The sequence below is a fragment of the Alligator sinensis genome, unplaced genomic scaffold (assembly GCF_000455745.1).
Source record: "Alligator sinensis unplaced genomic scaffold, ASM45574v1 scaffold442_1, whole genome shotgun sequence".
Classification (NCBI taxonomy): Eukaryota; Metazoa; Chordata; order Crocodylia; family Alligatoridae; genus Alligator; species Alligator sinensis.
In genome coordinates this window covers 5,312,015-5,324,381 of record NW_005841829.1, presented here as the reverse complement: position 1 = coordinate 5,324,381, position 12,367 = coordinate 5,312,015, and the positions used below count along the sequence as shown (strand labels likewise).

The 12,367-nt window shown below is 42.2% G+C and overlaps 1 protein-coding gene across 5 annotated transcripts in view; it reads left to right on the top strand.

The window, feature by feature from the left end:
* Window positions 1-12,367, top strand: part of ANO1 (anoctamin 1) — a 138,674-nt gene that overhangs the window by 120,468 nt on the left and 5,839 nt on the right. For all 5 annotated transcript variants that reach the window (XM_025198219.1, XM_014518052.2, XM_025198265.1 and 2 more), the window contains 7 exons: window positions 1,834-2,035; window positions 3,496-3,607; window positions 4,163-4,220; window positions 4,324-4,424; window positions 4,952-5,097; window positions 6,793-6,945; window positions 11,456-11,508. In XM_025198219.1, coding sequence (XP_025054004.1) covers window positions 1,834-2,035; window positions 3,496-3,607; window positions 4,163-4,220; window positions 4,324-4,424; window positions 4,952-5,097; window positions 6,793-6,945; window positions 11,456-11,508 — 825 coding nt within the window. The remainder of the gene's footprint in view (window positions 1-1,833; window positions 2,036-3,495; window positions 3,608-4,162; window positions 4,221-4,323; window positions 4,425-4,951; window positions 5,098-6,792; window positions 6,946-11,455; window positions 11,509-12,367) is intronic.

The window sequence follows — 12,367 nt, the reverse complement described above, 5'->3', positions numbered from 1 at the left end:
GAAAAACGTCATCTTGTATTCAGGTACATACAGTAATTGCTGCAGCTCCTGAAGCCATAGCAATTAACACTGCCCTTGCTTGTCCTGCTGCCCAGTGGGGAACCCTGCAGTCAGATCTAGAGTGCAGAGCTGCATTATCTCAAGAGGGTACAAATCTCGAGAGGGTACAAAGAACGACCACATGTATGGTCAAGGGCATGGAGAGTAAGCCCTATGAGGCAAGACTCAAGGAACTGGGCCTGTTCAGCCTGAGTAAGAGAAGGCTGAGAGGCAACTTGATAGCTGCCTGCAACACAGACAAGTGCAAGGTGATGCACCTGGGGAGGAACAACTGGCACCATACCTACAGGCTGGGGAACTCCCCTCTTGTCAGCACGGAGGTGGAAAAGGATCTTGGAGTCATTATTGACTCCAAGATGAACATGGCTTGGCAGTGTGGGGAGGCGGCTAGGAAGGCCAACTGTACCTTGTCGTGCAGCCACAGATGCACGACAAGCAGGACCAAGGAGGTGATCCTCCCCCTCTATGCGGCACTGGTCAGGCCGCAGCTGGAGTACTGCGTCCAGTTCTGGGAGCCGCACTTTAAGAGGGATGTGGACAGCATCGAGAGGGTCCAGAGGAGGGCCACTCGCATGATCAAGGGACAGCAGGGAAGGTCCTATGAGGAAAGGTTACGGGACCTGAACCTGTTCAGCCTCCAGAAGAGAAGGCTGAGGGGGGATCTTGTGGCCTGCTATAAACTAGTCAGGGGGGATCAACAGGCACTGGGGGAGTCCCTGTTCCCCCAAGTGCCGCCAGGAGTGACCAGGAATAACGGTCACAAGCTGGCGGAGGGAAGGTTTAAGTTGGACATCAGGAGGCGCTACTTCACGGTCAGGGCGGCTAGGGTCTGGAACCAGCTTCCAAGTGAGGTGGTGCAGGCTCCCACCCTGGGGGTTTTTAAGAGGAGGTTAGATGACCATCTTGCTGGGGTCGTTTGACCCCCAGTACTCTTTCCTGCCATGGCAGGGGGTCGGACTAGATGATCTGCCCAGGTCCCTTCCGACCCTAGAAACTATGAAACTATGAAACTATGAAGTACATCAGGGGTGAGTACATCAGGGGTGAGCACCAAGAACCAGAGAGAACCAGGGTAGCAAATCTTCAGGGAGGTACCCCATGGGAGGATGAGAACTAATGGGCATAAACTAACAGAGGGTAAATTCAGGCTAGACATAACAAAAAAACTTTCTCTGTAGTTTCTCATCAGGACCTAGAACACACTCCCAGCTGAGGTGGCCCAGTCACCCTCCTGGGAGGTATTCAAGATGAGGCTGCATAGGCACCTTGTCGAACTTGTCCAAGTCCAATAACTTCCTGCCCACAACAGGGGATCGGACTTGATGATCCTACAGGTCTCTTCTGGTCCAATGGTTCTACAATTCTATCTGGCATGCAGGGCTGCTGATAAAGCTGGAAATGTGGTGATGGGAAGAGTGGCAGCTGTCATGGTTCTAGGAGCCACAGTAAATTGTTGCTGCCAAACTCCAACTTAGCAGGCCAAATAATACAGCTCCATGCTCCAGATCCAACCCACAGACAAGCCCTGTGCTCTGGATCCAGCCTGCAGACTAGTGCCATATCACTCATTCAGCTGATGGGACTAGATGACCTGAGCATTCCTGTTTTGTAGCATTAGCTTTTATGATTAAACTAGTGAGAAGTAAGGTTTTGTTCCATTTATATTGACTACAGTGCCCTGGGATCTGGCCCAGAGAGCCCATGAGGGACACTTCATATAAATGAATTAGAGTTGGATATTTTATAAATGGTAATACTATCACTTAATTTCAGATTGGACTGACATTTGCTATCGTATTTGGAGTCATTATATATAGAATCTCCACTGCAGCAGCCTTAGCCATTAGCTCAACTCCTTCTGGCCGGTCTAACGTTAGAGTAACTGTGACTGCAACTGCAGTAATTATTAATTTGGTGGTGATCATCATCCTGGACGAAGTATATGGCTGCATAGCAAGATGGCTAACTCAGATTGGTAAGTAGAAATCTTTAAGTCATTTTTGTTAGAGCAGTTTTTTATATAGGTATAAAAACTACCTATTTACCTGGAATTGTTGTCTAACTTCAGACAGGTGAGTAAAAGGAGAACATGCAAAATAGTTTTTCTTTAATCACAGATGACAAAGCAGTTCAGGATAAAATAATCTCCACTTTTCAATTATTTGGGCAGTAGCATAACTGAGTGGGGAGAGACTGGGGCAGCAGTCCCCACAACCACCTTTGGGAGTAAGGAAGTGCAAAAATAGCCGCCACCACCACAGGTATGAAGGATCAGAACACCGTAGAAAAAAAATTGTATGGTATTTTCAGGGAAGATCAGGTTCGGAAGACAAGAAATCTTGTCAGATGCAATCTTGTACCAGGTCCAGACTAATTTTATGGACAGAAATGTTTTGGATATTGTCATTGCAAACAAGGTTCCTGAAAATCCCAGGCACAGAATTATCAAACTGGGCCTTTTGACTCGATACAATTTTAAAGTAGAGTCCTCAAATCATTTTTATCCTTTTCAAATTTCCTTAATGAATTCCTTTCACTGATTTTCTTGAATGTGTGTGTAGTTCTGGCCTCAAAAACATGGAAGCTATTCCCATTGACATCATTTAAAGGCAGTCCTCAACTACAGGCACTCCTCAGACTTACAACAATTGGTTCCTGAAAACCACGTCTTAAGTCAAAACATGACTCAGAACCAATTTTCCCATAGGAAACAATGTTATAAATGGGGGATTGGTTCCTGAACCAAGGCCCGATATCCTATTTTCACCAAAAATAACCCAGAATTTTGTACTCAATCAATTATAGATGAGTAATATAGCTACATTAATGTATTTATATTGTAAATAGCAATCATATTGATTTGAAAGGACTTCTTTGAGGAGACTTTGATGGACTTTTTGAAGGGTTCTTGACTGGAGTCTTCTCTGGAGTCTTGGCTGCAGGTTTTTCTGGAGTCTTGTCTGCTTTCTTAAAGAAAGTGTCCAAGGAAGTTTGGACAGATGTTCTCCAGGGAGATGAGTGACGCAGCAAACTTGTTCGCCGGCATGGCTTGGCATCAGATCAAGCGTTGTAGAGTTGAAACTGATGTCAGAAAGTTGAAACAGGGTGTCAATTTATAAAAGTTGTAAGTGTGAAACATTGTAACTCAAAACACTGTAAATCGAGGGCTGCCTGTATTGTACTCTTTTACATTAAAAAGAAATCTTGTAAATATTAATGAGATCAGAAATAAGATCTCTGTGGCTTTTTTTTCATTGGCTTCAGCTGAACCAGGTTTATGAGCCTTTGTGTCAACATATTTCCTTAAAGGATAGTGGATTGCATGACAACACATTTTCTAAAAGTTCAAAAATAATTAGCACTTTATGAATACTTTAGAATACTTCATGACGTGGAAGGTAACTTACCATTTTACATGTGTCTTATTTGCTCCAGAGGTCCCAAAAACTGACAAAAATTTTGAAGAGCGACTGATCTTCAAAGCCTTCCTTCTGAAATTTGTCAATGCTTACACTCCCATTTTCTATGTCGCTTTCTTCAAGGGCCGGTGAGTTATTTAGAAAGTTATTTAAAAATCTCAACAGTTTATTTGAGCTTATTTGCAGCAGTCCAGATTATGGTTGTTTCTGAGTCCACAGCTACCAGTGGAGTTCTACAGACATCCAAAGCTAGTTTATGAACCATAGAATTTATCTATGCCTTACTTCTAACCTTGTTCCATCTAATTGACTTCTTCCTCCCTCTTGTACATGACAGTTGGCCTCAGGTTAGCTAAGGTTTGTTTCTACTTTGGAAGACGTGCCTTAACAGCAGTTTGGTATGTATGTGCAATATTTAGGATGTATAAAGAAGACTCAGTAAAAAATCTTTACCGCCTCAACAAAGTCAGCATTTAAATTTAAAATGAAAAGAAAGTTTCTCCAAACATAACTAAGTAAAATTTTCTTCTATGCATTTTTGTGTGTCATGATAGATTATTAACAATTCCATATATTTGTAATTCTTGTTCAAAAGTTTAGCAATTTCATGTAAAAGACTGCATGCCAAGTGTATCAAGGGGGTAAATAAATAAATTCTTACTAGTGTTTCCAAACTGTCCTAGATTTGTTGGACGTCCTGGAGACTATGTCTACATTTTTCATTCTTTTCGAATGGAAGAGGTAATTGCATTTTGCATGCTGACAGCTAATCAAAAATGACCAGCAAATTCTCAAGCAGGGGGTTTAGCAAAAGGGCTGACTCATTTTCCTTTCTCTGTTTTAGTGTGCCCCTGGCGGTTGCTTAATGGAGTTATGTATTCAGCTAAGCATTATTATGTTGGGCAAACAGCTCATTCAGAACAATCTGTTTGAGATTGGCATCCCGTAAGTAAGACAGTGGTTTTACATTTATTTTGAACCATATGTAAAAGATATATCAAGTCTTCTTGATGCAAATATCTGGTTTATTTCAGTTTGTAGCTTGCATGCAAGAAAATTTTATAGCAAGACCATTCCTGTTCTTTTGTAAATACACTGTATCTTTTATCCTCTATAGCACTTTCAGAGTCCTCATAACAACCAATCCTTTTTTTTTTTTTTTTTTTTTAAACACCCACAGTTCTCTGAAAAGTATTAAAGGATCTGTTCGTTTTCTACTATTTATCGCTGAGTACGTGGATTTAGCTATAGCTGATCCCCATTGTTTCTGTGTTTGCTATTAGCTTGAAGTTTGTATTTACAATTAGCTTTTAAACACTTTTTTTACAAAGCTATGAAAACTAATGATGTAAAGTTTTTTTGTGTCCATTAGCATAAAGTTAGCTGTAACTCCTGAGCCATCCAAATTATAGGCCTCTTAAATGGAAAACAACAAAAAAAACCCACTCAAGTGATCATTTTGTTTCCCTCAGAAAAATGAAGAAATTTATAAGATATGTGAAATCAAAACGTCAGAGTTCTTTAGATCATGAGGAGCACATGAAAAAAAAACAGCGCTATGAAGTGGACCACAACTTGGAGCCTTTTGCTGGACTTACTCCAGAATACATGGAAATGAGTGAGTGAGGTGTAAAGTAATTAAATCTAAACTGCAGTGGGTATAATTAAAAAGGATGGTGAACCATGTTCTTTGATAGGGACATGAGTCATGTTAACCCATTTCATAAAAATGTCCTCCAGAGCAGTAGATTTGATTGAGGCATTGTTGGCTATTATAAGGAGCTAAAATGATTTTCCACATATAACATAGTACCTGTACATATGCACAGAACTGCCTCTCAGCAATCAGCCTGAGAAGCTAAGAAACTTCTCCAAATCAGCTACAGCAGAAGAGAGCTGGATTGTATTTCTTATACCAGGAGTGTCAAACTCATCCCAAACCATGAACCCTGGGCCAGATTCAGACTGCAGGGTTCTTCCTGGGCTCAAATTTGCGAGGCCAGTGACTGCAATAGCAGCAGCAGCGTTGGAGACCTGGGGGATAAAGCAATGATGATGGCAGGAGTCTGGGGGTCGGGCAGTGTTGGGAAGGGCAGAGGAGTGAGCCAAATGGCCTCACGGCAAACAGGGCTTTGTCAGCCAGTGCTCACTTGTCCCCTTACTGCCAGCAGCCATGCCCAACAGCCTGGGACCCTTGAATACTGCTACATGCCACTCCCCGGCCTAGTCACACTCTCAACTTCAGGTAGCCCACTGGTAGTCTGGTAAACTAGATGGAATGGCTCTGTAGGTTGGATCCAGCCCACAGAACATATGTATGACACCTCTGTCCTATACCATATGTTTGTGGTAACAGCTGATGGCCCTGGTATCTATCTCAATATGTGATCTTAGAGTATATCAAGCAAAGTATTTCAAGCAGTGATAGAAAAGCACTGATGTTCTTATTCAAGGGCACTGGCAAAACCATCTGAAATATTATGTACTATTTTGAAAGAAGAATGCAAAGTGGAATACGTGCAAAAAAAAGGCTATGAAGATAATTGTGGGAATGGAGAGTCTTTTTTATGAAGGAGACTAAAAGGACTCATCTTCTTTAGGGTAGTAGAATGAAGGCTGAGATGAGACATGGCTGGTTTCTATAAATGCCTCAGGTGGGTAAATACTGAGGAGAAAGAAGAGCTATTTCATCAAACCAACTGAGGAGATTAAAGTTCTGGAACAGTTTTCCAAGAGAAGATGGAAGAGCAAAAAACTTAAACAGTTTCAAGATAGAACTCGATCAGTCTATGTAATAGAAAGTATGACCTGGTTGCAGGAGATTGCAGGGGTCTGGACTCTGAATCCAAGGGGTCCTTTGCAGTCCTTTGTTCTTTGGACCACTCCACATGTCATGGATCAAATGAAGTATTGTGCACCCCAAGCTGGATCTCAACATGACTGATTTCTGGTTCTGCCATGCCTCCTATTCACAGGGGAGCAGGCTTGGAGCTGGCTCTGCCCATTCTTCATCACCAGAGAATCACACCATGTCAGAAGAATCCTCAGGCTTTCAAGCAACTTTCTGACTACCTTGCCCAGCCCAGGAAGCAGAAATTGTCAGAGCAGGGAATAATTCATTTTTATTCACAGGTGAATTATCAATTAATCAACTCCCATATAGAAATGTATTTGTGATCTGTGAGGAACAGCTCAACCTCCTTGTTGTTTGGGAACATGGAACTCTTTGGGGAATGGCCCTATTATACTGTAACACACCAAAGCACAGTTCATAAATACAAGTCACCACCAATGACATTGTCTCTCTTTTCAGTTATCCAGTTTGGATTTGTAACCTTGTTTGTTGCATCCTTCCCACTGGCCCCTTTGTTTGCATTGTTGAACAACATTATTGAAATACGGCTAGATGCAAAGAAATTTGTCACAGAACTTAGGAGACCAGTTGCAGTTCGAGCAAAAGATATAGGTAAGTGCATTACCAAATAGTTTAATTGTGAGATACTTTAACTCCTCATTTATTTTTCTCTTAACTGATGACAGATTATTTTATGTTGAGCTGGCTTCATTATCAGGAAGGCTTTTATAGAATAGTAGAAAATATTTTAATATAACCCAGCTGTGAATTATCATTTATTTTTAAGATAAGAGATTTTAGATGGAAACAAATATTTTAGTATAAAAGCATTACTTTACAAATCAAGAATGATCAATGCAATGGTAAGATACCCAGTATGACATTCCATATCAATAATTTCTGATAATGCAAGTTTCTTGTGGAAGCAAAAGTTCTACATTAAATATAGTTCCTCAAACTGTGGGCCAGAGAGTAACACAAGGCAAGAAAAGGGGGAGTGAGTGGCTGCTGAAACATTCTCTGAATGTAGCTTTAGCCAGTTCCTTCCTAGCCAGCATGAATACTGGGACACTTAAAATTAGAAAGAGCAGTGCTCCACTGGCTGGAACCATTCCCTATCATTGACCAGTAGCCCCATACTGGTTCTCTTGCCAGAAAAACCTCTGGCATTGCAGAAGAGCTAGGAGCTGGCTTTGCTTTTAAGAATGAATGTATTCATGAAGCTGCTTTCCCTGGCTGCCAGTTAATTAGAGTATCAGAAACATATCAGTAAAAAGCTCATAAATGGAGGTGTTCAGATTATGGTGGCAGTGATTGTGAGCAAAGAATTCTACTGTTAATTATTATCCAGTGTGTTGTCCAGTATTGGGGCATGGCAGGCAGGTGATTTCTGCATGTTCCCCATTGTGCTTAGGTATTAAGGGACAATTGTCATACTTTCTCTTTTTCTTTCTGCCATTACCTCATGTCTTTTTAGTTTGTTTTTTGTGAGTCCCTGGCCCAATTTTACTGGGATACTTTAGGAGAAGTCCGGATGCAGTCGACCACCAAGTATCAGACTGGAATCATCAGACTAGATGTCCTAGCCAACAGAGGTCATGCTCAGTTACTGGCAATGATCAAGGGCTTGAGTTGGCTCTCTTTGTTATGAAATTCATAACAAATTTCCTGTTGGATTAGGGTCAAAATCCCAGGCCTAGTCAATTTGAATTATGCTGTGCGTTCTGAGTAGTATAGAAGCAGTGGTCACCAGAAGCATATAATTCCAGTGCTCCAGAGTGTGCACAGCTTCTCAGTAGTTTTCTGGCATGATAAATTTGCTGATTTTTCACCTATAAAGCCCTAAATGCCTGCCCCTACATACCTAAGGGACTGTGTTTTCCCTTATGCCCCACTGTGATCCCCAACGTCACCCAAGAGCAGCCTCCTGCAAGTACCATTAATGCACCAAGTTTGTTTGGTGAGGACACATGGGAGGTCATTCTTGGCAGTCACCCCTCAGCTTTGAAACTCCCCACCACCATTTGCTCAGCGCTGATGTGCATTTCGTCATTAATACAAATGCACACAACGCAGCACCAGGCTCTTTTAAAAGTGCCTGGCGCTGCGTCGCATGCTTGTGTGCAATGTGCCCAACGGGTTTTTCGCAGACCACGTGCAGCACGCAGAGCTGATTTTGCAGGTATCTTATGGTGATCCCACCCCTCAGCACTGATTATCAGAGAGGCCTGAAGGGAAGGAGGGACAAGGGGGCAGCTGTCATCTTGATGGCTGCATGCCCTTCATGCAGCCCCATCCCTTGGCGCTGATTGGCGGAGAGGCCCCAGGGGGGAGGAGGGATGAGGGGGCAGCTGCCATCTTGTCTGTTGCCCTTCGTGCCACTCCACCAGTCGGCATCTTTCCCTCCTAGCAGTGAGGACTGTTGGCTCCTGCTGGGGAGCCAGCATTTTACTTTAATTAAGTTTTTTGTTGTTTGTGTTGATTTTGTGAACAATCCCAGATTTTGCAGTTTCCGTGAAATCCACAAAACCACAGATTCAGTAGATCCCTATCTATAGGCTATTTTAATACTCCAATGGCTTTTATAAGTTTTGTTTCTCTTCTTTTGTTTTCTTGTTCCCTTGTTTTTTGTTATTTTACTCTTTTCAGTAAGCTGCCTTTATTGGGAAGGAAAGCACATAAATAAATAAATAAGATTGAAAGCAACTTTAAAAATAATTTACTTGGCAAGCAAAGGACTCTCTCAGCCTGGGGAAACCCTTGAGAGATATAGGCTTATATAAAATTTCTGTGTTGTTCTGTGTATCTCTAACTGCTGAGATGGCTCCTTGGGGTCAGATGTAACCAGATATATGCAACAGCAGCCAGCCTGAGAATCTGAGGTTGCAAAGCCAGTTTTGTACATGTTAAGCCCTTAACCAAGCACAGCGCAAGCAGCCTGGGATTTGGCCTTTAGACTGATGGAGAATAAGGCCCCTTGTGTCTGAATTGCTTGCAGTTCTGTGAGAAACATGCATTTGCTTAGTCATAATATGATGCAAGTCACTGCTGAGCTATACTATTACTAACGAAGGCTGAATTCAGAACAAGTGCTGGGAAAGCTAGAGTTGACCTTGCACTTGTTAGGTCTCAGTAAGATTTATCCAAGTCACAGAGAGCCACATCCTCTCTATTAGGTGCCTAAGTGGGATCCTATTCCACCCTGCATAAGTCTCCAAAAAAACATTAAGAGGTTTATTTTTGTAACTCACCATCATTGTACCAGTAAGATTAAGTCACAAAAAACAGTGAGCAGGATGAAGACACATACAGTTTTTTTATTAACTGTGTCTTAAAATCTCAAACAGGGTGGAATGGGCCCACACAAATCCCTTTACATGCCTAATAGGTGGACTAGATGGATCAGGCTCATAGTATTTAGTCCTAAGACAATTGTATATGCAGTAAGTTCACTATGAGCCAGTATATACACCCCCTATAGAATGCCAAAGATGAGTTTAATGAAAAGCCAAAGGAGCTCATATACCAATTCATATCGCAATGGACTTCACTTATCAACACAGAATGTATACAGGACCTTTAGTTGCTTGTGCTAGAGAATTTTTTTAACCTGTCATTAGTAACAGTTAGGGCAGCTAGGATCTGGAACCAACTTCCAAGGGAAGTGGTGCTGGTTCCTACCCTGGGGGTCTTTAAGAAGAGGCTTGACGCCTACCTGACTGGGGTCATTTGAGCCCAGTTTTCCTCCTGCCCAGGCAGGGGGTCGGACTTGAAGATCTACAAGGTCCCTTCCAATCCTACATCTATGATTCTATGAACAGTTAGGCTGTAGTCTGTACCAGTCACAGGGCTGAGCACTGGTAAAATGGATGATCACATATATTAAACCGGTGTGTGCTTTAGACACTGCAAAAATCCCTTTGCTAAATTAGGAAACAGGATGTAGAAAGCAGCCATGAGACTGGATGATCTTTTTTCACCTTTCTCCCAGCAAACTAGTTAGGGGCAGCTATGGAATTAACATACAATCAGTATTATCTTTTTGCATGCCAGACTCCATGCTTCAAAACCATTGGGAGTTTCTGGATATAGTAGGCCACACAGAAGGAGAAAACAGGACAAAAGAAAAAAAAAAAGGAACAGAGGGTGCATCTACACATGCAATTAACACAATGCAATAAACACTGGAGCTGGTTGAGCCAGAGTATATTGCTCCCAGGCACAGCATCTACCCATGCACCTGGGGTAGCAGCAATTTGAGCTAGGGCAGAGCAGTTCTGGGCTAGCAGGGGGCACAGGGGGTCAGTCCCAGGCTCCAGTTGGTGGCACCAGGCAGCACAGGGGCTGGCAGGAGCCAGGGGTCTTTCCCCTGGTTGGCTGGGATGACCAGAAGCAATTTGCACCCAACGGTCATCATCTAGACAGGCGTTTGAGCCCACTTAATGACTCTGCCATAAGTGACTCTGTCCCCAATGATACTATCTTATGGCAGAGTTATTTAGTTTGCTGCACCCTAATACTGGCACACATGTAGAGTGTATCACTTTACTGCAGAGCTAATTAGTTAACTGCAGTAAAGCGCACTGTAGATGCACTGAGACTGGATCCTTTGGAGCTTGGATACTAAGGCCCCTGAAGAAGTAAGAATGCTTTGTGGGCAGCTCTGGCTTTTGGCAGATGCAATAAGGTTTGGTCACTTGATCAATTCTATAAAGGGATTTCTGTGGGAATTCCAGTTCCTCTTGGTGAGTTTTCTCCTTCCCATAGAGAATGATTTGGATCAAATAGATAAGATGTTATCAACTTTCCTTTATGTGCCCAGTCCCACTGCTTTCCATCTTACTATACCCTCACTTCACCTTTCCCCCACAGGAGCTGTTGGCTCAGAACTTTTTTAAATGAGGCACATGTCCCAATATGGATGTTGGAATCAAACTTTAGGCTCTTTTTGCCCCCAACTGTTTGAAATAAGGCTTATTACAAACTGAACTTTTGAAAAAAATGTAAATGCAAGTATAGTTTTCTAGAATCATGAGACTGGTGAGAGATGCTACGTTTTCAATTACCAGTGCTTTCATTAACAGCCTGAAAATGTTTAATACCATGTTTGTCTTTCCCTCAGGAATCTGGTATAATATCCTCAGAGGTATAGGAAAGCTTGCTGTAATAATAAATGTAAGTAGTTCCATGCAAAAAATAGTGGCTGATTCCTCATTCTGTTACATTGGTTTTATTCTAACTTAAACCTAATGAAGTCAGTGGAGTTACCTAATTTAGCAACTATCACAGGGAGAAGAGAATTAAGTCCACCATTTGGTTTGGTTTTGTTACAGTGTATCACATATTGCTTATACATTATAAAAAAAATACAGAATTAAACAAAGGTATAACAGCCAGTAGTAATGCCAAGGATAACAATAAAGAATAAGTTTGACTGCATACTTCTGCCATTCAGACAAATAAAAAAGTACTGCTGATCTTAAATGTCTTTCTTCCTGATTTCTTGACATTTTGAAACTCACTCTCTTTGACCGCTTTTTTTTAATTCTTGTTGTAAAATCAAGTTTTCCTTGTAAGCTTTTTTGGGCCAGATCCTCAAATCATGTAAATCAGTTTAGCTCCATAGAATTCAATTATTGCTAGCTAAGATTGTGGCTCTTAATTTGATTCTGTTTTCATGATGTGAGTTGTTATTTGTCAGGGGTCAGCAACCTACAGCCTATGGCTCTGATCTGGCCTGCAGAGCCATTGCATCCAGCTCATGGACTTGGGGCTTTGGGGATGTGCAGAAGCAGGGGATTTTACCCATTCTGTGCTGCACTGCATTGCAGCCTAGTGCTTCATCCATGTCACAATGCAGCTGGGTGGCACAGAAGTGGTGTCTGGGAGAAGAGGTGGCAGCTATATCATAGCCCCAGCTGGGCTTTGACCTGAGCTGAGTGATTCTGGCCCACCGCTGGAAAATGTTGCCCCCCCGTGGTCTATGATTTGAAGATTCAATACTGCACTACAGAAACCAATGGGAGGGCAAACT